This window comes from Pomacea canaliculata, linkage group LG14, assembly GCF_003073045.1.
Source record: "Pomacea canaliculata isolate SZHN2017 linkage group LG14, ASM307304v1, whole genome shotgun sequence".
NCBI classification, from domain to species: domain Eukaryota; kingdom Metazoa; phylum Mollusca; class Gastropoda; order Architaenioglossa; family Ampullariidae; genus Pomacea; species Pomacea canaliculata.
The window spans coordinates 9,418,701-9,445,113 of record NC_037603.1 but is presented as its reverse complement, the minus strand read 5'-3'; the positions used below and the strand labels follow the sequence as shown (position 1 = coordinate 9,445,113).

The window sequence follows — 26,413 nt, the reverse complement described above, 5'->3', positions numbered from 1 at the left end:
ACGCTATGCTCAAGCTATGCTCACGCTATGCTAAAGCTATGCTCCAGCTATGCTCAGCCCATGTTCCAGCTATGCTAAGACTATGCTAAGGCTATGCACACGACATGCTCATGCTATGCTCAGCCTGTGCTATGGTGATGCACAGGCTATGCTTACACTATGCTAAAGCTATGCTCCAGATATGCTTACGCTATGCTTAAGCTATGCTCATGCTATGCTCAGCTTGTGCTATGGTGATGCTCAGGCTATGCTCACGCTATGCTAAAGCTATGCTTACGCTATGCTCAAGCTATGCTCCAGCTATGCTCAGCCCATGCTCCAGCTATGCTAAGGCTATGCTAAGGCTATGCACACGACATGCTCATGCTATGCTCAGCCTGTGCTATGGTGATGCACAGGCTATGCTTACACTATGCTAAAGCTATGCTCCAGCTATGCTTACGCTATGCTTAAGCTATGCTCATGCTATGCTCAGCTTGTGCTATGGTGATGTTCAGGCTATGCTCACGCTATTCTCACGCTATGCTAAAGCTATGCTTACGCTATGCTCAAGCTATGCTCCAGCTATGCTCAGCCCATGCTCCAGCTATGCTAAGGCTATGCATACGACATGCTCATGCTATGCTCAGCCTGTGCTATGGTGATGCACAGGCTATGCTTTCACTATGCTAAAGCTATGCCCCAGCTATGCTTACGCTATGCTTAAGCTATGCTCATGCTATGCTCAGCTTGTGCTATGGTGATGCTCAGGCTATGCTCACGCTATGCTAAAAGCTATGTTACGCTATGCTAAGGCTATGCTCCAGCTATGCTCAGCCCCTAATGCTCCAGCTATGCTAAGGCTATGCTAAGGCTATGCACACGACATGCTCATGCGCTCAGCCTGTGCTATGGTGATGCACAGGCTATGCTCTCAAGCTATGCTCAAGCTAGCTTATGCTGCTCCAGCTATGCTCAGCCCATTGTTCCAGCTATGCTGGCTATGCTTAAGGCTATGCACACGACATGCTAAAGCATGCTATGCTCAGCTGTGCTATGGTGATGCTCAGGCTATGCTCACGCTATGCTATGCCAAGCTTGCTATGCTTACGCTATGTTCAAGCTAGCTACAGCTATGTCAGCTCACCGCTTCATGCTCCAGCTATGCTAATGGCTCCATGCTAAGGCTGCACACGACATGCTCATGCTATGCTCAGCCTGTGCTATGGTGATGCACAGGCTATGCTCACGCTATGCTCAGCTATGCTAAAGCTACGCTCAATGCTAAGCTATGCTCAGGCTATGCTGAAGCTATGCTCCAGCTATGCTCAGCCCATGTTCCAGCTATGCTAAGGCTATGCTAAGGCTGTGCACACGACATGCTCATGCTATGCTCAGCCTGTGCTATGGTGATGCTCAGGTTATGCTCACGCTATGCTAAAGCTATGCTCACGCTATGCTCAAGCTATGCTCAGCCCATGCTCCAGCTATGCTAAGGCTATGCACACGACATGCTCATGCTATGCTCAGCCTGTGCTATGGTGATGCACAGGCTATGCTTACACTATGCTAAAGCTATGCTTAAGCTATGCTCAGGCTATGCTCAGCTTGTGCTATCGTGATGCACAGGCTATGTTTAAGCTATGCTAAAGCTATGCTCCAGCTATGCCTACGCTATGCTTAAGCTATGCTCATGCTATGCTCAGCTTGTGCTATGGTGATGCACAGGCTATGCTCAGGCAATGCTCAAGCTATGCTCACGCTATGCTAAAGCTATGCTCCAGCAATGCTAAGGCTATGCTAAGGCTATGCACACGACATGCTCATGCTATGCTCAGCCTGTGCTATGCTGATGATGCTCATAATACGCTCACGCTATGCTCAAGCTATGCTCCAGCTATGCTCAGGCCAAGCTCCAGCTATGCTAAGGCTATGCTAAGGCAATGCACACGACATGCTCATGCTATGCTCAGCCTGTGCTATGGTGATGCTCATAATACGCTCACGCTATGCTCAAGCTATGCTCCAGCTATGCTCAGGCCATGCTCCAGCTATGCTAAGGCTATGCACACGACATGCTCATGCTATGCTCAGCCTGTGCTATGGTGATGCTTAGGCTATGCTCACGCTATGCTAAAGCTTTGCTCCAGCTATGCTCACGCTATGCTTAAGCTATGCTCATACTATGCTCAGCGTGTGCTATGGTGATGCTCAGGCGATGCTCAAGCCATGCTCAGGCTATGCTTACGATATGCTTAAGATATGCTCAGGCTATGCTCAGCTTGTGCTATGGTGATGCTTAGGCTATGCTCAAGCTATGCTCCAGCTATGCTCATGCTATGCTCAAGCTATGCTAAGGCTATGCACACGACATGCTCATGCTGTGCTCAGCCTGTGCTATGGTGATGCTCAGGCTATGCTAAGGCTATGCTCAAGCTATGCTCCAGCTAAGCTCAGGCTATGCTCAAGCTATGCTCAGGCTATGCTCCAGCTATGCTAAGGCTATGCACACGACATGCTCATGCTATGCTCAGCCTGTGCTATGGTTATGCACAGGCTATGCTCACGCTATGCTAAAGCTATGCTCCAGCTATGCTTTACGCTATGCTTAAGCTATGCTCATGCTATGCTCAGCCTGTGCTATGGTGATGCTCAGGCTATGCTCACGCTATGCTAAAGCTATGCTCCAGCTATGCTCACGCTATGCTTAAGCTATGCTCAGGCTTTGCTCAGCTTGTGCTATGGTGATGCACAGGCTATGCTCAAGCTATGCTCAAGCTATGCTCACGCTATGCTCCAGCTATGCTCCAGCTATGCTCAGCCCATGCTTCAGCTATGCTAAGGCTATGCTAAGGCTATGCACACGACATGCTCATGCTATGCTCAGCCTGTGCTATGGTGATGCTCAGGCTATGCTCACGCTATGCTCAAGCTATGCTCCAGCTATGCTCAAGCTATGCTCCAGCTATGCTAAGGCTATGCTAAGGCTATGCTGGCTATGCTCCAGCTATGCTAAGGCTATGTTAAGGCAATGCACACGACATGCTCATGCTATGCTCAGCCTGTGCTATGGTGATGCTCAGGCTATGCTCACGCTATGCTAAAGCTATGCTCACGTTATGCTCAAGCATGCTAAAGCTATGCTCCAGCTATGCTCAGCCCATGCTCCAGCTATGCTAAGGCTATGCTAAGGCTATGCACACGACATGCTCATGCTATGCTCAGCCTGTGCTATGATGATGCACAGGCTATGCTCACGCTATGCTCAAGCTATGCTCACGCTATGCTAAAGCTATGCTCCAGCTATGCTCAGCCCATGTTCCAGCTATGCTAAGACTATGCTAAGGCTATGCACACGACATGCTCATGCTATGCTCAGCCTGTGCTATGGTGATGCTCAGGCTATGCTCACGCTATGCTAATGCTATGCTTACGCTATGTTCAAGCTATGCTACAGCTATGCTCAGCCCATGCTCCAGCTATGCTAAGGCTATGCTAAGGCTTTGCACACGACATGCTCATGCTATGCTCAGCCTGTGCTATGGTGATGCAGGCAGGCTATGTCACAGAGCTATGCTATGGGCTATGCTCAGCGCTAAAGCTAGGCATGCTCACGCTATGCTAAAGCTATGCTCAGCTATTGCTCCAGCTATGCTCCAGCTAAAAATAGGCCCATGCTCCAGCTATGCTAGGCTATGCTAAAGGCTATGCACACGATGCTATGCTCATTGCTATGCTCAGCGTGTGCTATCGGTGATGCAGGCAGGGTATGCTAAGACTACGCTAAAGCTATGCTCAGGCTAGCTCAATGCTATATGCTACAGCTAGCTAAGCCCATGCTCCAAGCTATGCTCCAGCTATGCTAATGCTCAGCTATGCTAACAGCTATGCTCCGCAGCTATGCCTAAGCTATGCTGCTCAGCTAGTGCGCTCTATCTATGCTAGGCTATGCACACGCTATGCTAAAGCTATGCTCAGCGCTATGCTCAGCTATGCTAGGCTATGCCACTATGCTATTGCTAGCTATGCACACAGCTCATGCTAGTTCTCATGCTCAAGCTATGCTTTTCCAGCAACAGCTATGCTAAGCTATGCTAAGGCTGAATGCACACGACATGCTCATGCTATGCTCAGCCTGTGCTAGATGGCTCAGGCTATGCTGCTCACTATGGGCTATGCTCATGCTAATGCTAAATGCTCAGTATGCTGCCAGCTATGCTCAAACAATGCTCCAGCTATGCTAAGCTATGCTCTATGCACACGACTATGCTCATGCTATCAGCGTGTGCTATGGTGATGCTCAGGCTATGCTCTCCGCTATGCTAAACTATGCTCACGCTATGCTAAGCTATGCCCAGCTATGCTCAGCCATAGTTAAGCTATGCTAAGGCTATGCTAAGCTATGAACACGCCACTAATGCTCAGCTAATGCTGCTATGCTCAGCTATGCTCAGCTATGGTGCAGCTATCTGGCTATGCTGCTAAAGCCTGTGCTATGCTCAAGCTATGCTATGCTCAGCTTGTGGCTATGCTAAGCTATGCTCCAGCTATGCTCAGCTGCCAGGCTATGCTCAAGCTATGTCCAGCTATGCTCCAGGCTATGCTAATGCTAGGCTATGCATGCACGACATGCTCATGCTATGCTCAGCCTGTGCTATGGTGATGCTATCAGGCTATGCTCACGCTATGCAAATGCTCCGCTATGCTCAGCCCTGCTCCAGCTATGCTAAGGCTCCAGCTAAGCTTACGACATGCTCATGCTATTGCTCAGCCTGTTGCTATGGTGATGCTCAGGCTATGCTCACGCTATGCTCAAGCTCCATGCTATGCTAATGCTATGCTCTCAATCAGCTGCTCAGCATGCTCCAGCTATGCTAAGCTATGCTCAGGCTATGCACGCTCAATGCTATGCCTCAGCCTGTGCTAGGCTTGTGATGCTCAGCACACGCTATGCTCACGCTATGGAAACTATGCTCACGCTATGCCAGCTATGCTAAGCGCAGCTATGCGGCTCCAGCTCATGCCTAGCTATGCTCACGACATGCTCATGCTATGCTCAGGCTATGCTCAGCTTGCACGGCTATGCTCAAGCTATCAGCCCATGCAGGCTATGCTAATCCAGCTATCTTCGCTATGCTATAGCTATGCTCAGCTATGCACACGACATGCTTGCTATGCTCACTGTGCTGATGCTCAGGCTATGCTCACGGCTATGCTAAAGCTATGCTCACGCTATGCTCAAGCTATGCTCAGCTATGCTCAGCTATGCTATGCTATGCTATGCTCACTATGCATGCCTGTGCTAGCTAATGCTCAGCTATGCTCCAGCTATGCTCACGCTTATGCTCAGAGCTATGCCTCAGCTATGCTAAAGCTATGCCACTATGCATCCTCTATGCTATTATGCAGCTATGCTCAGCTATCTCACGCTAGCTAAAGCTATGCTCACAAGCTATGCTCATGCTATGCTCCGCTATGCTCCGCTATGCTAAGCTATGCTCAAGGCTATGCTAAGGCTATGCACACGACATGCTCATGCTAATGCTCAGCCTGCTATGGTGTGCACAGGCTATGCTGCTATATGCCTAAAGCTATGCTCCAGCTATGCTTCAAGCTATGCTAAAGCTATGCTAAGGCTATGCACACGACATGCTCATGCTATGCTCAGCCTGTGCCACATGCTCAGGGCTATGCTCAACGCTATGCTCAAGCTATGCTGCCAGCTATGCTCCAGCTATGTTCCAGCTATGCTAAGCTATGCTGCTACACGATGCTATGCTATGCTCAGCCTGTGCTATGGTGATGCTCTATGGCTATGCTGCACACTATGCTAAAGCTATGCTTCCAGCTATGGCTCAGCTATGCCAAGCAACGCTATGCTCATCGCTATGCTAAGGCTATGGCTAAGCTTGTGATGCACAGCTATGCTACAGCTAGCTCAAGCTATGCTCATCTATGCTCCAGCTATGCTAAGCTATGCTAACAGACATGCTCATGCTATGCTCAGCCTGTGCTAGATGCTATGCTCACGCTATGCTAAAGCTATGCTCAGCTATGCTCAGCAAGCTAATGCACAGCTATGCTCATGCTCCGCTATGCTGCATGCTCAGGCTATGCTGCTAGCTGCTATGCTCAGCTATGCTCAGCCCATGCTCCAGCTATGCTAAAGGCTATGCACACGACATGCTCATGCTATGCTCAGCCTGTGCTATGGTGATGCTCAGGCTATGCTCACACTATGCTAAAGCTATGCTCACGCTATGCTCAAGCTATGCACAGACTATGCTCAGCTTGTGCTATGGTGATGCACAGGCTATGCTCAAGCTATGCTCCAGCTATGCTCCAGCTATCAGCCTCAGCTATGCTAAGGCTATGCACACGACATGCTCATGCTATGCTCAGCCTGTGCTATGGGTGATGCTCAGGCTATGCTCACGCTATGCTAAGCTATGGCTATGCTGCTATGCTAAGCTATGCTCAGGCATGCTGATGCTCAAGCTATGCTCAGCTATGCAGCTATGCTCAGCTATGCTAAGGCTATGCACACGATATGCTCATGCTATGCTCAGCCTGTGCTATGGTGATGCTCAGGCTATGCTCGCTATGCTAAGGCTATGCTCAGCTATGCTAAGGCTATGCACACGACATGCTCATGCTATGCTCAGGCTGTGCTATGGTGAGCTATGCTCAGGCTATGCTCATGGATTGCTATGCTCAGGCTATGCTGCTAATGCTATGCACAGGCTGTGCTATGATGATGCTCAGGCTCTGCTCAGCCTGTGCTATGGTGATGCCCAGGCTACGCTCAGGCTATGCTCATGCTGTGCTATGGTGATGCTCAGGGTATGCTCTAGCTATGCTCATGCGATGCTATGATGATGCTAAGGCTATGCTCAGGCTGTGCTATGATGATGCTCAGGCTATTCTCAGGCTGTGCTATGGTGATGCTCAGGCTATGCTATGGTGATGCTCCGAGACGACGAAGAGTAAGTTCGAGACGAAGAGAAAGTTCGAGACGAATACGAGAAAGTACGAGACGACGACGAGAAAGTACGAGACGACGACGAGAAAGTCAGATACTACGAAGAGAAAGTTGGAGACGAATACGAGAAAGTCCGAGGCAACGAAGAGAAAGTCCGAGACGTCGAAGTGAAAGTCCGAGACAACGACGAGAAAGTCCGAGACTGATACGAGTAAGTCCGAGTCGACGAAGAGAAAGTCCGGCAATCCATTTGAGCATACTTTAACGGAACGATGTACTCTATAAGTTTCTAATACCAAAGAGAAGAAAGTGATGAGTAAATTTTTTTCTCCATGTCAATGAGGAAAAATAAGGGGAAAAATAATGAAAATAAAGGAAGAAAATGAGGAAAAATAAGGAGAAAATGAAGAAAAGTGGAAAATAAGGAAAACTTACGGGAAAAATAAGTAAGAACAGGATAAAAAATAAGAGAAAAAATTAGGAAGAAAATGAGGAAAAATAAGGAAGAACATGAGGAAAAATAAGGGGGGAAATAAGGGCGAAAATGGAAAAAAATAAGAAAGAACATGAAAAAATAAGGGTACGAAGAGAAAGTCCCAGACGAATACGAGAAGGTCCGAGACGACAAAGAGTAAGTCCGAGACGACGAAGAGAAAGTCCGAGCTAACGAAGAGAAAGTCTAAGACAACGAAGAGAAAGTCCGAGACGATGACGAACAAGTCCGAGACGAATACGAGAAAGTCCAAGAGGACAACGAGAAAGTACGAGACGACGAAGAGAAACTCCGAGTCGAATACGAGAAAGTCCGAGACGACGACGACAAAGTCCAAGACGAAGAAGAGAAAGTCCGAGACGAATACGAGAAAGTCCGAGACAATGAAGAGAAAGTCGGAGACGAATACGAGAAAGTCCTACACTACGAAGAAAAAGTCCAATACAAAAATGAGAAAGTCCGGGAAAACGAAGAAAAAGTCCGAGACGACGACGAGAAACTCCGAGGCGAATACTAGAAAGTCGGAGACGACCACGAGAAAGTAAAAGACGTCGAAGAGAAAGTCTGAGACGCTTAAGAGAAAGTCTGACACAACAAAGAGAAAGTCCGAGACGACGAGAAAGTCCGAGGCGACGAAGAGAAAGTCCGAGACGAACACAAGAAAGTCCAAGACAATGAAGAGAAAGTCCGAGACGAATACTAGAAAGTCCACGACGACGACGAGAAAGAACGAGACGACGACGAAAAAGTCCGAGACGAATACTAGAAAGTCGGAGACGACGACGAGAAAGTACGAGACGACGAAGAGAAAGTCCGAAACGAATACGAGAAAGTCCGAGACGACGTCGAGAAAGTCTGAGACGACGGCTTCACCGCGGCAACAGCGCGGCTTCACTAAGGCTTCACCGAGGCTTCAGTGTGGCTTCACAGCGGCTTCACCAAAACTTCACCGCGGTTTCAGCGCGGCTTCGCCGAGACTTCAACACGGCTTCAGCGCAGCTTCAATGAGGCTTCACTTTGGCTTCAGAGGGGCTTCACCGCGGCTTAAGCGCGGCTTCAATGAGGCTTCACCGAGGCTTCAGCACGGCTTCACCACGCTTCACCGAGGCTTCACCGAGGCTTCACCACGCTTCACCGAGGCTTCACCGAGGCTTCACTTAGGCTTCACCACGGTTTCATCGAGGCTTCACCAAGGCTTCAGTGCGGCTTCACAGAGGCTTCATCGCGGCTTCAGAGCAGCTTCACCGAGGCTTCAGCGCGGCTTCATCGCGGCTTCAGAGCGCTTCACCGAGGCTTCAGAGAGGCTTCACGGAGGCTTCACCGTGGCTTCATCACGTCTTCAGCGCGGCTTCACCGCTGCATCAGCGCAGCTTCACTGAGACTTCAGCGCGGCTTCACCGCGGCTTCACCGAGGCTTCAGCACGGCTTCACCCTGGCTTCAGTGCGGCTTCACCGGGGCTTCAGAGCTTCTTCTCCGAGGCTTCAGAGCGGCTTCATCGCGGCTTGAGAGGTGCTTCGCCGAGGCTTCAGCGCGGCTTAAGAGCAACTTCATCTAGGCTTCAGCACGGCTTCAGCGCTGCTTCAATGAGGCTTCACTTAGCCTAACCACGGCTTCAGCGCGGCTTCACCGCGGAATCAGCGCGGCTTCACCGCGGCATCAGAGCTTCTTCACCGAGGCTTCAGCGCGGCTTCACCGCGGAATCAGCGCGGCTTCACGGAGGCTTCAGCACGTCTTCACCGAGGCTTCACCGCGGCTTCAGCGCGGCTTCAGAGGGGCTTCACCGAGGGTTCAGTGGGTCTTCACCAAGGCCTCAGCGCGGCTTCACCGAGGCTTCAGAGGGCTTCACCGCGGAATCAGCGCGGCTTCACGGAGGCTTCAGCACGTCTTCACCGAGGCTTCACCGCGGCTTCAGCGCGGCTTCAGAGGGGCTTCACCGAGGGTTCAGTGGGTCTTCACCAAGGCCTCAGCGCGGCTTCACCGAGGCTTCAGAGGGGCTTCACCGCTGCTTCACCGAAGCTTCAGCACGGCGTCACCGAGGCTTCAGCGCGGCTTCAGAGCGGCTTCACCAAAACTTCACCGCGGCTTCACCACTGCTTCAGCGCAGCTTCAATGAGGCTTCACTTTGGCTTCAGACGGGCTTCACCGCGGCTTCAGATAGGCTTCACCGAGGCTTCAGCATGGCTTCACCGAGGCCTCACGCGGCTACAGCGTGGCTTAACCGGGGCTTCAGAGCGTCTTCACCGAGGCTTCAGCGTGGCTTCAGAGGGGCTTCAAAGAGGCTTCAGAGGGGCTTCAACGGGGCTTCACCAAAGCTTCAGCGCGGCTTCAATGAGGCTTCACTTAGGCTTCACTGCGGCTTCACCGCAGCTTCACCACGGCTTCAGCGCGGCTTCACCGAGGCTTCACCGAGGCTTCAGCGCAGCTTCAGCGCGGCTTCACCGATGCTTCAGCGCGGCTTTACCAAGGCTTCAGAGGGCCTTCACCGCGTCTTCAGCGTGGCTTCACCGAGGCTTCACCACGGCCTCAGAACGGCTTCAATTACGCTTCACTTAGGCTTCCCTTAGTCTTCGCCAAGGCTTAGAAGAGGCTTCACCGAGCCCCTCTGAAGCTCAAATTACCCATTATTGGTGGTAGCTAAAATATCAAAATATGTCTACATAAAAACAAATGTAGTTGATTTATGCATGATAAAGTGGTACAAGAATTGTACTTGTGCATAGTATATAGTGTTCTGGTGTCACAGCACATTACACGCCTGTCATGGACCATCCACAGACGCGCATTCTTTCCACAAACCAAAATATCCTGATCGCTTGAGGGTGGGCGTACCTTCTTAGAGGCACGAATAATTATTCAATTCAAATACAATGTCAAATGAAACAAAGGCAAAGTATCAACACTCATAGATTCACTCCTTCATTCGCCACACAAGATATATTACCAATATATTATCATTCATCCAACGTACTATTAAAGTTAACAATAAAATCGACTCTCATAAATATTGTCACTGATGAAGAATAAAAAAAAAAAATTCGTTCTTGATGAAACATTAACCTTTTTATATTAAAGTCTTTGAGACCCTCCCAAGTCCTCTATTCTAATTAGTCCCACTGATCTTCTTTCCACGAAGTCTATTTATTATTGAAAATAAATGGTTTTTACGGTACCAACAGTTTACAAGCGGAACGTCTCGGTCTTGCACATGCGGCCGCCTCCTAGGTGTTTGGCAGGATGATGTTAGATTAGCTGAAGGCCGGGAGGAAACCTTTCCTCCACCGGCGCTTACTCTCAGGCTGTTAAGAACTGTCCCTTCCAGGCGACAGATGGAGGTCGGTGCACCAGTCTTGCACCAAGTTTTTCCGTTCTGGGACCGTTGTTTTCTCGCTTACGCCAGTTAGTGGTTTCTTGGCCCCACCAAGAAACTGTACTGCGGGATGCCCAAGCCACAGAGCTCCCCACGGTGCGGACACGGACTACAGTGACTCACGACCTGTGAAGTACATCCACCTGTAGTTTACCCACGGTATTACTTCCCGTAATACTTATTCCGCTGTCGCAGCAGTAGCGAGAAAGTCCAGAGAAAATCCACCAGCTCCAACTTTTGTTTCGCCGTCTGCTCTCTGCTTTCCGTTTTTTCTCTAACGTTATTTTCCTCTATCTTTTACGTCACCTTGTTTTGACATCACAGTTTACGTCATTTGCTCAAGGGCAAACAACTTCCAGCCCACTACGCTAGATCAGATCAACCACGGTTGTCGATCTTCCCTCCTAACCCCCTCTACTAAGTACTTGTCCGTTACAACGCCCATGCAGCCAAACACAGCAGAAAAATGTTCATGAAAAAAGTAGAGTATGAACATGAGATCATCATGCTTATATTTTTAAACTTCAGCTTCAGGTAATCCTTTTCACAAATCTTTTATACCTATTATGCCACTTAATAAGTGCATTTCCTTGAAAGTGAGCCTTACACACCCAACATTGTAAATTGTTCTAAGATTTTTTGTATTATATTTGACTGTAATTGCCACAGTTTTACATCTCAATTTTTTTATTGCTGCAAAATAAGTGAATGTATCACATTGCTCTTGTCTAATGACGTTTGTATTGATTGCTGTCTCACATTCAAAAAACCATCTGGTATCTTTTGAATAGGCCTGAGTACCAGATACACGTAAACTATCCTAAAATGGAATTCCAAATGCAGGATTGATAAAGTTGGGTTGTTCACTAAAATTCCAATAAAAGAGTTACTAAATAGTTTATAGATCGCACAATTAATATACTATTTATATGGGGTTTTTTAATTAATTTTTTTGGTGCAAGATATGTCCTTTTCTGTGGTCACAACAAGAATGTGTGATTTTACACTTCTCGTTTTCATAAAACTACTAGTGTCTATCAGTTGCCAATCAACAACTGTAATTGGTTTTTAACATTTCGATCATGAACTTAATCACAGTGTCGATCGCCGAAACCTTGAGTCATTCCTGCTTTACTAAAGTTACTGTTCTGCATATATCGCACAAAGGGCGCAAGTCCTGAGTGCCTAAGGTAGACTTTTATTCATAAGCAATGAGATTAAGACCAAATTAACCTTCATCATTAAAACAATCGAATAGAACCATAGTATAAGGAATAACAGGGGAGGGTTTTTGGGACGTGTTCATTTGGTGATGGACTGGAGCTTTCATTATGTCCCAGGTGAAGGTGGCGGTTTGTCCACGAACTAATAACCCTAACCCTGACTTTAAAAAAAATTATCAAGTTTAGCTCATTAGACTGTCTAGACAGTGAAGGACTTAGGCAGACCTATAGTTTTGTACTTACGGTTGTGACTCACGGTCGTAAATATTTCATTTTCTTATTTAACCCTCTGAGCATTGCATAAGTATTTAGTGTTGCAAAGACCGGCTTATAACTCAAGACGACAGTGGGTGGTTTATCTTCTTATTACTGCTGCTCTCGGTTAAACATTAGACCAACAAAGCTATACATTTTTGGAAAATAGAAAGTTTGCGATAAAAGTAATGAAAATTGCCTTCCCCATGCTTCCCCGGCAAAGCCAAAATCGTGGGATAGCAGACACAAGGTACGTTACTGTAACGTTTTAGGACTGTATGCGAGCGCGTGTAACATGTACATATAAACCACGATCGCCGCACTCTTCCACCTTTTTTCAACAAAATGGTCAGGCCAACGGTTAACACATTTAATGCTTAACGTGAAAGTAATGGAACGATGGGAGAAAGGAAAGATAAAACACAAGATAAATATGACATTGAAACCCTACTGCCCATAAGCTATTGAGCCTTCACTGTCACTCAGCTGACTGGACAGACGATCCGGTAATCCAAATCCTGGCGATGTAGATAGTATCCGTTTGATATCCACATACACGCACAGATGTCCAGTGGCACAGCTACATGTTACAAGTCCTGTACTTCAAATGTTCCGCACAACTCTACCCTGGGTATGGGAAGTATCGGCGACAGTTACGCACGAGATATCCTCTCACACAGAAACCCGCCGTATCCCCTGTGATGCTGGTGTAGATTTTATACTCCCAATCAGCAAGAAGGTGATATCCAAGTCTACCTTCGGTAGATAAGCGTTAGCATCCGTCGTAACGTGATGCTAAAACTTCGTGAACCTGTCCACAACACAGATCTCCCGCTGAATACCTCCTCGAGCCAATACAAACACTACACTCATTGTGAGCTCACAAGTTGATGACTCGGCTTCACCTTTATGGGGATGGACGTTGGCGTCCGCTAACAAAGACTTGATACTCTTCGTAGGTCTTACTCCACTGACTGCTCAGCTCTCTCTGTACAGAGCCACGGTAGTTTGCTACTTTCCAACTTCTGACCAATCAGGCAATTAGCAACTAGGTAACCACGACGACTGCTTAGTGATTCTTCGTGGGGTCCATGCCGACCAATCATAATCTCTGTACCATGTAGTCGGCATGGCTCCCAACCTCAAGCGGCCGCAGTCACCGTAGTTACGCCTATGACAACATTCTCTACGTAAAACACATCGAATGACGTGAAATAATCTGCGTGGGGATTGCGTCATCACTCGCGTGACTGCTCTCCCCTGGTACCACAGACAACTAATAATTAGAATAAAAAAATACATTCGCCTTTGAATTGCGAATTGTTACAGTTACATACCAGATTTATTACTCGCTACATCGCTGCTTCTCTAGAAGTCATTTCAACTTCTATCAAAAACCTCAGATAAAAATAACTCCCAATTTATTTTACTGACTGTGCCCACATGTTGATAAATAATGGAACTATGGATTGTTTCATATTAAAAATTACAGGGATTTCTGTATTATGCACATGTGTGCCTGTGTGTGTGTTGATATGTTTCTGTGAATGATGTTTTCATACATGGCTTCCATTCAGTCGCCAGTTGAGTATACTCTACAGGCGGAAGAGGTTCCTACAACCATGGAAGTCCTCGTAGTACAGTTTCAGTGCGAACGTTGTTCAGTTTCCAAAGCTCTCTTCAAGTTTTCTGTTGCTGATTGTCGGCGAGCACGTGAAAGTTGGTGTGCACTGACTGAAAACAACTCACTCTAGCAGCTAGGTGTACTGTTAAGGGCGGTCAGTGTAGGTTAGCAACAGCCGCAGCAAGACAAGAAGACTTTGGCAAGTTCACTGAGCCTGGCCACTGCCGTGAGACTTGTGTGTAAGTGAGGGTTGGTACGAGTGGTTAGATGTGTTCAGAAGCTCTCTTACAATGTGTTAGCCGATTACTTTCCCCCGAAGTGTTCATACGTGCACAAAGTATTGACACATACATAAGCTATATACTGTAAAGCATTTAGCAATGCAGTGAATGTTACAGGGATTATTGCAGTGAATAATCACTTGTCCCTGTTCCCACAGTGTAGCTGTAAGGCATCTGGTGGTTAGCGTCGGTCACATGTATTCATTTATTCGCTAGTTTAGTTTCCCCAGACCATCGAGGAGGTAAATGTAGAATTTGGAAGACAATAATTATGATCAGTACAAACATTGTCATCTTGAAAGATTTACGTTTTCAAGCAAGGGACTTATGCAAAGGTTTTCATTCTTCATTCTTCCCTCTTTCAATGCTTTGACAAGGTGTCAGATTTATTACTCGCTACATTGCTGCTTCTCTAGAAGAACTGATGACTCAATTTTAAGCTGTACAGAATGGTGGCAACACAGTGTGTGGTAATCTCATTTTGTGTACTTGAAATTGTAACCGAGGAAGTCATTACGAGGGCAAATTAACGCCTCCGCTCTCTACCCTTGCAGAACTGACCACAATGGATAGGAAGGTCGCTAGGGTCAGTCTCCAAATGGCCCCCTGCTGTCGGCGCCTGTCGGAAGACCTCGAGCTGTCAGACGTGTTGCAAGCGAACAAGGTGACACGACGCAAACCGTTGGTGGAGAAGGTAACAAACGCTGCTTTTACCTGTGAGAAACAGGTGAGTACCTTTAGCTTAATTTCTCACACACTCAAGCCTAAATAATGTCGGACGATATAAGTTCCTCCTATTTGATACATGCTATCCGATACCTTACTTGAAGGTATAGTCCTGAGAGTAGCAGTGTGAAAACTGTCGACTGTTTGTACCATTTACTTGCGATTATTTTAATTTGTGCTAAACTGGCCTGGTATCTAAAGCCTCATCATGGCTCGCATCATCATCATTATTAAAGGATACTCAAGATCCTTTGCACCTCCAGAAACACGTAGCTTTTGCGTGCGACGTGAACGTAAACAGTGAGGTCCCCACAGTTCCCCCCAGTCACACCACAGCTGCCGCAGGTGAAAACCAGGGTCACGAGATCCAGAAGAGTAGCCCTCGCCAGGAGGTGAAGTTGATATCCAGTGAGTATACACGGGTTCCAGCAATGAGATGTCTAGAAAAGTGCGGTCGTACATGAATGAGTGATTTTATAGTTGATTCCCTTTGCAAAACCATAGTTAAAGTGATACATTTTTATGTAGCTTGTTAACTGCAACTCTCCCGACAGGAAAGCGATCACACGATGAACATCAGAAGGGTAGAGAACTTAAAAAGTAATGAGCAGTTATCAGTTATTGTTTTCATGAAGTTCATAGATGAGCATGAGCAAGAGCGACCTAGTAGCGAGATAGGTCAGAGAACATCAATAAGATGGACAATAAGATGGACATTTTACTCTCATGCCAGCAGCAGTATGAAGAAAGTTCCGAGATTAGTTTCCTCGCAATTTACCATCGGCCACTCGCAGTCTGGAACCGGATTAAAATTCTGGCATTTTTGTTGAGTTTGCCTCATACTTTCCTCTTCAATATATAATGATCAATGACCTATTTAGATGTTTCTGTAACTTTCTGGAATACTCCAAGTTGTCAGTCCTGGCAGTAAACAGGTGTTTAAAATTCAAGAACACAAGCGCACCATCAAAGCACACAGTAGGCGAGTCCTATGTTCAGTTCGCCGCTCTGCGCTGTCACGAGAAAAAAACTTGCTGTGTTCATGCCTGATTCTGTAAGATTGCTTGAAGGTGGTAGGATGAGGAACCTATTAATAGTTCTTAACTGGTTGATACAGGTCATGAAGATCAGCAAATGGATATCGACAACCTTTCTTCTCCCTTTGGCTCCATCTCCATCAGTGTGCCAGAGAGGGTCACCGACATTGATGACCACGATGACCTGTTCTTCAGTCCAGAGTACGCACAGGACATCATAGACTACATGCAGGTAAATATCAGTTCTATTGTCGGCATTGTATCTCTTCTAAAACTCGCTGATTGCGGTGCATAACATGGGCTTATGAAAGTTGAATCAACAGCATATAGCATGCTAAATGATTTCATTGCTGCCAACTGCGCGTGCTCTTATTTCAGGCTCGTGAGAACCACTACACTCTGAGTGAGAACTTCTTGGATGACAATCCTGAGGTGACATCGCAAATGCGTTCCATCTTGGTTGATTGGTTAATCCAAGTTCAGGTGAGGAAATGCATAGCTTTTGGATTTCAGAGCTCTTGCCTAAAGTTGGTAAGCGTTAGGATAAACAATTTTCTTAAATGTATGATAATCCCATTTTTAGTTAATAAGGACGATGTGAACATTAACATATTATGATTATTTATCTCTTGAGCTACATGCTTACATTGTGAGACATATAGTGCAAGAAACTGTCTGTCAACTTGATACACATGTATTAAATTAACTATACTGGAGATTCTGGGTGCTCTGCTACATTATTTTGTGTTTTACTTAAATACAATGACATCAATTTCTTTTAGTAATGTTTACATACTCTAAAACAATTAACACTTGGAGCACAATGGATGGGCCACAATTGTGCCTCTGCTCATATGAGCCAAGAATACCCAACTGTAAATTTTCTTGTATTATTGGTGTCACCAGAGTGAAAGCAGACACATTTTCATTAACTTTTATTGCAAAGTTCAAGTTTTCTCCTTTCCAAAAATATATAGGTTTCTTGGTCTCATGTTGACCTGAGAGCAGCAATAACAACAAACATCACCTACTATCGTCAACACCGCCATTGTTTTATAATGTAATCATATTTTCATGTCATGCTAACATTATTAAATATTTTAAAGTAACGTTGTCAATTACACTGTTATTAATTATATATTTATATAGTGGGTGGCACTCCATCTTATGTTTTAGAAATGGAGGACGCGGTAGACTGAGAGGATTGACAGTTAATGGGAAAAATTATTCTTTAAAAAAATGTACACAGTACCATGTGGGATAAGAACCTAAGAGGTAGATCAATGTAATTAGCAACAAGGTAACTAGTCTTACCTGCAACAAAGGCGAAGTAGAGCCTTTTCCTTGAAATGGGTGGTCAAAATCATTTTCCACTAAGTTATGTTCGCTTTGACAGAATCGGAAACGATCAAACAAATGGACTTCATACATTTCAAATGGATTTGATCGATCCATGAAGTATTTAAGATTCTGCTCTTATCAATTGTCGACGCAGGACAAATCAGTAAACAACACGATCAAGTGCCACTGTTACTTCCAAAACTGCCGTGTGCGCTTGTCTTGGTCGGGGGGAGGGAGCTGTCTTACATTTTAAGAGAGAGATCACTCACTGAAGGAGGTACGACTGCCATGCAGCGCGCTGTGTAGGCGTCTTAGGCTAAGACAGTGCTTAGCTTCACTTAACATCGCCTATGTTCTCTAGGCAGAGGTTGTGGAACCAAGAGATGAAAGTGATGAGACTCTCAATGCAGGACTGACAGAACGGAGTGAAAATGACAGAACTGACAAAAGTCCTTAGTTTCCGTTGTTGCCTCCTACGAAAGATCGTATCAGTGTTGATGTCCAATTGAAGCTGATAATGAAAGATACTCAACTTTTTCAAATAAGTACTATCTTGATGGCACCACCATGGTATCATACAAACAATTTAGCATGTAATACGTAGGACATACCATCTTCAGGTTTGGGCGTACACACAGCATACAGATTGATAGACAAACAGGGACTAAAACCTTCAGCAAGTAACATCACCTTTTGATCCTTCAGTCATTCCCTTCAACAGATTTCTGTAGACTTCTTACAAGTGCACTGATGTCAGTGATGACATGTACGCTAAAGCGTATTTCAGTGGTGACCTTTGCTGTGACACTGTTGACCTTTTCAGAGTTATGAACAACTTGAAGACGAGACGGCGCAGCTGACCGTTGCCCTTGTAGACCAATACCTGGCGCGCGCTCCGGTGCCACTACTGCGCCTGCAGCTCTTGGGCATCACGTGCGTCTTCATCGCTGCCAAATACATCGAGCGATTTCCGCCTCTGGTGAGCTGAACTACTCTTCACAATGGCTGACGATGAAGTAACACGAGAATGGGTGCTAGGGTCAAGCTGCAGAACTATCCTTTTATGCGATGTCGATTTTTTTTAAAATTATTAAAATTAATACGGAAACATTTTTTATACATGCGATTTAATAGTAAACTTATCCCTTTTTTAAATTGCCACAAGTTAATGTCGAATATGTTTGTTCACTTTGTTCTGGTGGTTATAAGTGCTTTCTGATATCTGGCACAAGTAAGACAAAGGTCTTGTTCGCGGCAGGTGGAGAACCTATGTGCACTGACAGCAGGTACCTATGTGGCTGAGGAGGTACTGGCCATGGAGCACAAAGTGTTGAAATGTCTCATGTTTGACGTGTCCATGCCACTTCCAAACTTCTTCTTGGCTAGGTATTTCCGTGTACATCTTCACGATGTGAAGGTCAGTGCAGCCAACCATTTATTATTGTCATTTGAGTTGCTTTCATGGAGAAATGAAATAACGCTACAAGAATATTCGTGTAATGCCTCAAAGAAAGATAAACCACATTATCAAGTGGTTTATCAAAGATTGTCTTACAATGTGGGTAACAAAATCTGTCAACAGATCAAGAACTTAGCTTGCTACCTCATTGACCTGAGCCTTCCCAGCGTTCACGTGGTACCAGTGGCGCCCTCTCTCTTGGCTGCTAGTGCACTTTGTCTGACACGGAAACTGCTGCTCCCTCAAGAGGCAGAGTGTTGGACGCCAGCACTTGCATTTTACAGCAAATACAGCGAGAAAGACTTGCTGCAAACTGTCAAACTCCTGGCCAAGATCCTGCTGCGAGCTCCAGACTCCAAGTACCAGGTGTGCTCCCAAACTCAGAAATAAAACTTGAGGCTCAAAAGACACATTTCTTCTGTAAAATTCTCCGGTCCTGGAAAAGTCGATTCATTTTTTTCAATGGAAAGTACTTTTTAATGAGTTTTGCGTAACTTCAGGCTGCTTGAGCCTGTTTTCGTGCAGTTCTCATTAAACGAATAACGAGTAGACAGTGGATATTAAAGTGATTGCGAGCGAAATTAAAACAGTTTTTAGGCAATGGAGTTGACGGATTTTCACGGTAAACGGTAGCTTTACGAGACTGTGACTATTAGGTGGGCAGATAAATACTTCAAGACTCATGTCGACAGCTGGATGCTTCTGTTTCAGGGCGCACGGAGCAAGCACTCGGACCCAAGTCGACTTGGTGTCAGCATGGAACCGTTTCTGATCGGTCACCCGGTACTTCTTCAGCTTACATCTGAGAAGTGAGGCTCGGACACAGGTGTGCGGGTTCTATGTTCTGATGATGGACAGACCACGTGAGCAATGGCTAAGTAATTTCTGCCTGATTATTGGAGTTTTGTCGACAATCACGTGCATTGTATTGGTGGCGTTGATGGAAGGGATGAATCTTGATTACTACTGTTCTAGTCATGACACATTGGAGAGAGTGAAGTGCCATGAACTCTTGCTGGCAGAAGCGAAACTTTGGCTCTTTCATTACCGATTTTAACGCGTTTGCGTTGATGTTCCAGAACTTTACTAGGAATGCGTTTTGTACGCCCCTTGTGGCTTGCTGTATCGATGTAACAGCATGAATTTTCGTCGTTAATTTTTTTCTGCCTTTTATCATGCCTATGTAGTAAGATTTTTAAAAAATTGTATTTATATTGTATTTATAACTCACTCTCTCCGCGTAGTTCTTGGTCGTGTGAAAGTGTCTTACTAAGTTACTGTCGTACAACACATCCCGTTATGAATAAAAACATAAGGGAGGTAACTCCTGGTACATTCAGGATTTGGTCTAGTATGGACTATTTCCCTTTAATCGTTGACTAAGTCAATCAATCGGGTACTATATGTTGGAAAGAAGGCAAGTTCGCACTAAGTCCTAAACTCGTCTTAAAGCAATAGTATTAAGTCTTAAAATGTTATTCCCTGTGAAAATACATCACATATATATATATTGTATCACCCCCACCTCTAAGCATGCTTACAGACTTGATATCTCTTTTTTTATAGCTTGAAATGTAATGGATGTTGGTGGAGCATGCACTTAAGTTTGTAAACATTCTAAAAGGCGGGACAACGATATTGATAAAATTTCCTGCTGTCTTAAACTGTCTTCAACCCATCACTTGATTTTCCTGCATTTCTCAACGGTTAGCGCCTGTCACCAATACAGTAAGATTGGCTGCCCTGGGTTGAGCTCTCGTTAGGGCAGGCGGTTTTTTTCTGCAGTTTTTAGGCAGGTGTTGACAGGTCTGGCTGCCTTGCCGGGATATGGTTGCTGGCTCGGCGTAAAATAGCAATTCCCCTCATTCCCCCTCCATTTCTCAAGCACACTGTAGATTAGCGCGCGCGCGTAAGAAATGAATACAAAACTATTTCTCAACAGTTCGCAGCCCTCCACTTCCAACAGCGCAATGGCAGCAGGTGGCCTGGAAGTCTACTCCACTCGGTCCAAAAGGCTAAACACAGCGTGTGAGCGAACTAAAGGCATGTGCGTCGAGGACACCACTGTAACACCACACCGGCCCTGACGGCTCTGGTGTAGGGCCGAAAAAAACTTGCCAGCGCTCGTCACCACTACAAAGACGTCTTTAGCACAACGGGCTACAGTCGCCTATGGCAGCCATCCACCTTAGAAGTATCAAAGTCCTTATATTATATATTATGAACACACTTAATATAGCTTTCTTGTGACGAATGAGGCTGGCTCGCTTCACCCGACTTTCACCCTCTCACACCCACTCACCCTTTTATTAGCACTTCCACACGCGTGTGCAAACACAACCAGCAACACTGTTATACAGCAAACAAATTATTATTAATAATAATAATGAAAATTTTCATTGAATGCTATCATACACACTATACATATATAATATGACACGACCTGACATCAGGTCAGTGAAATCTGACTATAGCAAAAACACACTTTTCTCCCGCCAGGTGCGCTTCCTGGCTCCGAGTCCGTGTCCGACGAACGCTTCACCTCACGACATGTACACCCAGGGCCGTGCTTAGGGGCAGGCGGACGAGGCATCTGCCTAGGGCCCCGCGCTTCAAGGGGCCCCGCGCTTTTGATTGATATGGTAACTAGGCATATGGAACTTGTAATGTGTATGCAGCGTGCTGTCAATGATAAAAGACGAGATATCCCTGAGGAAAAAAGTGATTTTAGATCCCAACTAAAACCGTGTGATCGTGGCGTGAGGGCCCCGCACATGCCCTTTGCCTCGGGCCCCGCGGGGGCTAAGAACGGGCCTGTGTACACCTTCCCAGTCTCGCTCATAGCTGGGAGCACGGCAGTGTCCTCGCGACTGACTGCCCCTCGACAACCAGTAGTGGACAGTCGCAGAATTGCCTCGGCACACTACTGGCGCACACAGATGCCCCGAGCAGCGGGTGGCAGAGTTGCTGTTGCCGGTTCCACGGTGTATCCCCTTCTTGTCGTTTGCGAGGGCGGAGACCTCTTCCTCACTCTCCAATGTCCCAGACTGCAAGTGCCAGCATGTAGCGCTACGCGTTCACGTGTAACGGGCCTCCCTCGTAGACTTGCTGCTTATATCTGTTACTGCCTTCAGAGACGGTAGTAAGAAATTTTAAGCCATTTTCTGTGACCAACCTTTGCACACCGTTAACGTACAGTTGAAGCCAACCTTGAAGGCATGGTAGAGATCGGGCTCGGATGCAAAGTCATCAACAAATAACGAGGCTTCCAAACCTGGACAGGGACAGAATTCAAGATTGAATCTATTTCAATGTTAAAAAGAGTTGGTCAAAGAATTCTTCCCTGAAAGACGTCCATTTACTCTTCCTAAGAATCAGGAAGGAAAGATCATACTTGAACATGAAAGAGGTGATGCCAAAGAAAATTCTTGATGAAGAGTGGCCGGAAGCCAAGGGCTTTAAGGTCCAACAGAATACTTTACTTCCGGGTAGTGTCGCATGCCTTCTCAAAATTATAAAAACATCCCCAAAACGTGTTCTTTGCAGACAAAAGGGTTGGCACAAGTATCACCAGGTGTCCAGCAACTTAAGATTAACTTGGTTTTCTGTCAGTACAGGGTTGGCACCAGAATCTGGAGGTGTTCGGCCTAACCATAACTTGTTCTGCTGTCAGTGCAGGTTGGCACAAGTGTCACTAAGTGTCTGGCCTAGGGTTAACTTGTTCTGCTGTCAGTGCAGGTTGGCACAAGTGTCACTAAGTGTTTGGCCTAGGATTTACTTGTTCTGCTCTCAGTATAGGGTTGGCACAAGTGTCACTAAGTGTTTGGCCTAGGATTTACTTGTTCTGCTCTCAGTATAGGGTTGGCACAAGTGTCACCAAAGGTTTAGCCTAACATCAGTCTTGTGTTGCTGTCAGTACAGAGTTGGCATTGATGTTTGGCCTAGCCCTAACATCGAGGTGCCAGACGAGCGAAATATACAGTAAGGCTGGCGAGGATTTCAGTAGCAGTGTTTAGTCTAACCCTAGTCCGTTGAGTTGATGCCGGAGAGAAAGTCGGTCTGTGTTCAACCGCAACGTGACGTCACGGAGCTGCATCGTCTTCTCCTGGGCCTGTAGGGCTCCTCGCCGTCGTCCTCAACACAGTCAGCCACAGTTGTCTTCTCTCTCAGGGCTTGCAGCTGCAGGCGGCGCTGGCGGCGGACATACAGGAGAGCCTGACACGTCAGGGTGGCCTCCCACAGACAGGAGTGGGCGTGGCACAGCACCATGAGGCCGTCACGCGTGTCCACTGCTGACGTCATCACTCGCCCCAAACTGCGAGCAGTCAGGAGGAGAAGGGATGTGAATGTCAGCTGCCCGTGACCACCATGGCGAGAGCTGCTGTAGATCTCCTGCATCTGCGGACAAGACATGGCATGCTGGGTGATTCCTTTGCTTCTTACGGTTATAACGACCACCATCCCCGTCCTCACAACTCATGTTATCATCCACCCCTTTAGCAGTCCCAAGTCATATCACCACCCACCACTGTAACTACAACAACGTCAGGGGACAGTAGGCAGTTGATGTGCATGGCGTCATGACCTTTGACCTCGCTTTTTCATTCGTTTGTGGGGGTGTGTGACGAGTCATCGCCACCACCATCGCCATCAGCTCAGCTCGTATCTTCATGCACTACGTCAACGACTACCACCACTACAGCAGACATCGGCACAGATCTACTATCGCGCCATTACAACACTGGGCTACCAGTAGGAGGAGCTTGTACAGTCAAAAGTCACTCTGTATCTGTCGTCTGCTTCCCCGACCCACCCCAGACACACGATGCCCACAGTAAGCACCAAAGGTATCGTGCCCTCATCCTTTCACAAGTTTATCAAATAAGATGTCGGCTATAGTTTTGCAAAATGGCGTCTTCTTTGCCATTTGTTACCCAGCCGTTAATTATTTTAACCGACGCACAAAGTCAAAAATCTCTGTCTCGCCCGATCTGTTACAGGCGCTTCATTGCCAACAGACAACGCCACGCCCCAGTCCGCAGTCCAGTGTGTTTAGTGGGATGGGTACCCGACACCTCCTCTCCCTGTCTTTAGTGGGATCGTCACACTTGCGTAACACTGTAATAAAGTTCAGCCCAGTCATCATCAAGCACACAGACAGACGCGCAGGTACATAGATGTCTGACCTTGCTGACGGCAGTCAGGGGGATGCTGAGGACCTGCAGCAGGTCGATCACGTGACTGGGCATCACCCCAGCAGCAGGAGCAGCATGCACGTGACGTAAGTCACCACAAAGACCAGCATGTGACGTTCTCGTCCGGAATACAGTAGCAGCAGGCACGTGACGGTGACGTACTGCGCCATCAGCGGCATGCTCTCCCCCCACGTACTGCACGTGAATTACGGGCCGTTACCCACTGGATACTACTACCAAGTTTATATACTATTCAACAACAATATTAACAAAACATAACAATGATAAGAATAAATGTCAATGGCAGGGAGATATGGCGATGTTCTAAACACTCGTCAGAGCTCGATCCATGATAGGAACACCTAGCAAAGGTGTAAGTGTCGAACGTATCCACAACAATTTTTCAATTTGAAGACAACACACGACTGCTGCATGGTTGCCTATGTGTAAACTTTGAGTCCAGAATTGAGTGGAGAAGTACAGGACAGCAGACGACTTGACCTGCTCACCTGAGGGGGAAGTTGTGGTAGATGCAGTAGGCGACATTTGACGACACAGCCTGCAGCTCTAGGGCCACGCGCACGATGTTCACTCCTTGACTACACCGTGACTTCAGTAACTTGAAGATGTGCGGTAGTTGCACTGAGCACAGACAAATACGCCAGTGTTCAGTAACATGTTCACAGCTGAGAAATACATTGTACAACAAAACATGGACCATCAAAGTCAATCCACATCCGATCTTTCTAACACCCCTCTCTCTCTCTCTCTCAGAGTAAGCAGACCGGGAACAGCGCTAGAGTATCACACGAGAAGTATGGATAGATGAAGAAATGAACATGAACTCACAGCCCGACATGGTCAGGACAAGGGCATAACCGAGGAAGCGAGTCAGGCACTCCATGAGACGAAGGTCTGCAACAACAAAGAAATCATTCCAGTGTGTTACCATAGGAAGACCCTGGCCATAAAACACAGATACAAACATGTTATCAAACATGCAAGGTACTCGCTCATCAAATATCAACTGATAACCTCCCCCCTACAAATGAGACCAAACAACAAAACCTAAGTACACAGCATGCTGTCTACCTCAGTAGACACGAACATGAGACTTCAACCCTAGACACGTCTCTCTCTAATAATGACATACATGCTAACTCGTGTGTGTGTGAGTGTTTAGCACGTGTGGCGACAGTAAGAGTCGATTCGTACTCAAACTAACAAACCAAACGACAGAACTGTCCGACGGAGGGTCAGGTTCACCATGACAGAGGGAAGGGTAGACTCACCGTTATATGCCGCGCTCCGTGACGACAACAGGACTGTCTTGGCCGGCATCATGTGCGCCGCCATCACCACACCTGCAGCACCAGCCATGTCTGACGATGAGAGATGTTATCAACAGTTATTTATCTTGTCCCTCTCGTCACAAAAACACACAAGCAACGCCACAAGGTTTGTGTGAAAAGTGGTGTGTGACAGAGAACCCTGACCTCCACCAACTTATGTTTATTGTTGTTGTCAGTAGTAGTAGATGTTGATTTATATACCGCTTGTTCCCACCATTAACGGCAGACTCAAAGCGCTTTACTAAACAGAAAAACACACAAACATAATAACAACAGAGCAAATAGTTGTAGAAGCACTGTAGATGTGTTTTGGTGCCCTCTGAGATGGTAATGGCGGCTCCATTACTGTTTTTATTCGCATGTTTCTTTTGTGGAACAGACCTTGGCACAGCTCGAGCCTTGAAATATTGCATGGAAAACCGTTGCAACAGAAATCCGCCAAATCTTACCAACTGAACTTATCGTAAAGGTCGTATTGGGCTGAGGTAAAACCCATTTTAAACAAATATCAAGAAGCCGACTGTGATATATTCTCATGAAGTAAAATCATCTCCAAAAACATTACAGAAAGCTGACTGCGATGAATTCGGAGGAAAAGAATTAATAATGAGGGTTCAGATCCACCACTCGGCTTGGCCATTGGACATCCCCACAGCACAAATGTCAACAACGGTAAGTGCATGGGCCAAATGTTTACAAACATGAAACATGAAGACAACACAAACATTAGTAAAGCTAAGATGTGTAAGCTGTACAAACCTTCAAAAAGATGGGAGGTTTACAGGGGAAGCAGCGCTCACAATATTCCAGGAAGGATGAGGTTGAAGCCAAAAGTCTTGGAGTGGTTGGTAGGATTGAAAAGCTGTGGACGTTGAGGTCAGGGTCCTAACAGGCAGGCAGGGAGATGTTTTGCTGTTCGCTTGACTGCGAAAACACCTGGCTCCAGGAAGCACAGAGACTGGTCACGTGGTGGATGAGTGTAGCTTGCACAAACTCTTGGAGGACCACTCACTAGGTCTCGTCAGCGGCGAAGACGTGGGTGGGGAGGGGTGAGATGCACAAGTCCAGATGTTCACGATGGTTCACAGACCAAGCAGA

At 46.6% G+C, this 26,413-nt stretch overlaps 2 protein-coding genes across 2 annotated transcripts; one reads left to right on the top strand and one right to left on the bottom strand.

Annotated features, from left to right (window-relative positions):
* The first annotated feature begins 15,982 nt into the window (after positions 1-15,982).
* LOC112555595 (G2/mitotic-specific cyclin-B-like) lies at positions 15,983-19,869 on the top strand. Its single transcript, XM_025224026.1, has 6 exons — positions 15,983-16,200; positions 16,347-16,451; positions 18,133-18,294; positions 18,529-18,726; positions 18,892-19,134; positions 19,480-19,869. The coding sequence occupies exons 1-6, from the start codon at positions 16,066-16,068 to the stop codon at positions 19,579-19,581; spliced, it is 945 nt and encodes a 314-aa protein (XP_025079811.1). The 5' UTR covers positions 15,983-16,065; the 3' UTR covers positions 19,582-19,869.
* A 1,591-nt stretch (positions 19,870-21,460) lies between these two features.
* LOC112555946 (mannose-P-dolichol utilization defect 1 protein homolog) lies at positions 21,461-26,209 on the bottom strand. The gene is given in 7 exon segments (XM_025224559.1): positions 21,461-23,166; positions 23,955-24,022; positions 24,025-24,158; positions 24,473-24,605; positions 24,813-24,878; positions 25,256-25,345; positions 26,075-26,209. Coding segments are annotated over 6 exon segments (822 nt in total). The 5' UTR covers positions 25,344-25,345; positions 26,075-26,209; the 3' UTR covers positions 21,461-22,833.
* Positions 26,210-26,413: the final 204 nt, after the last annotated feature.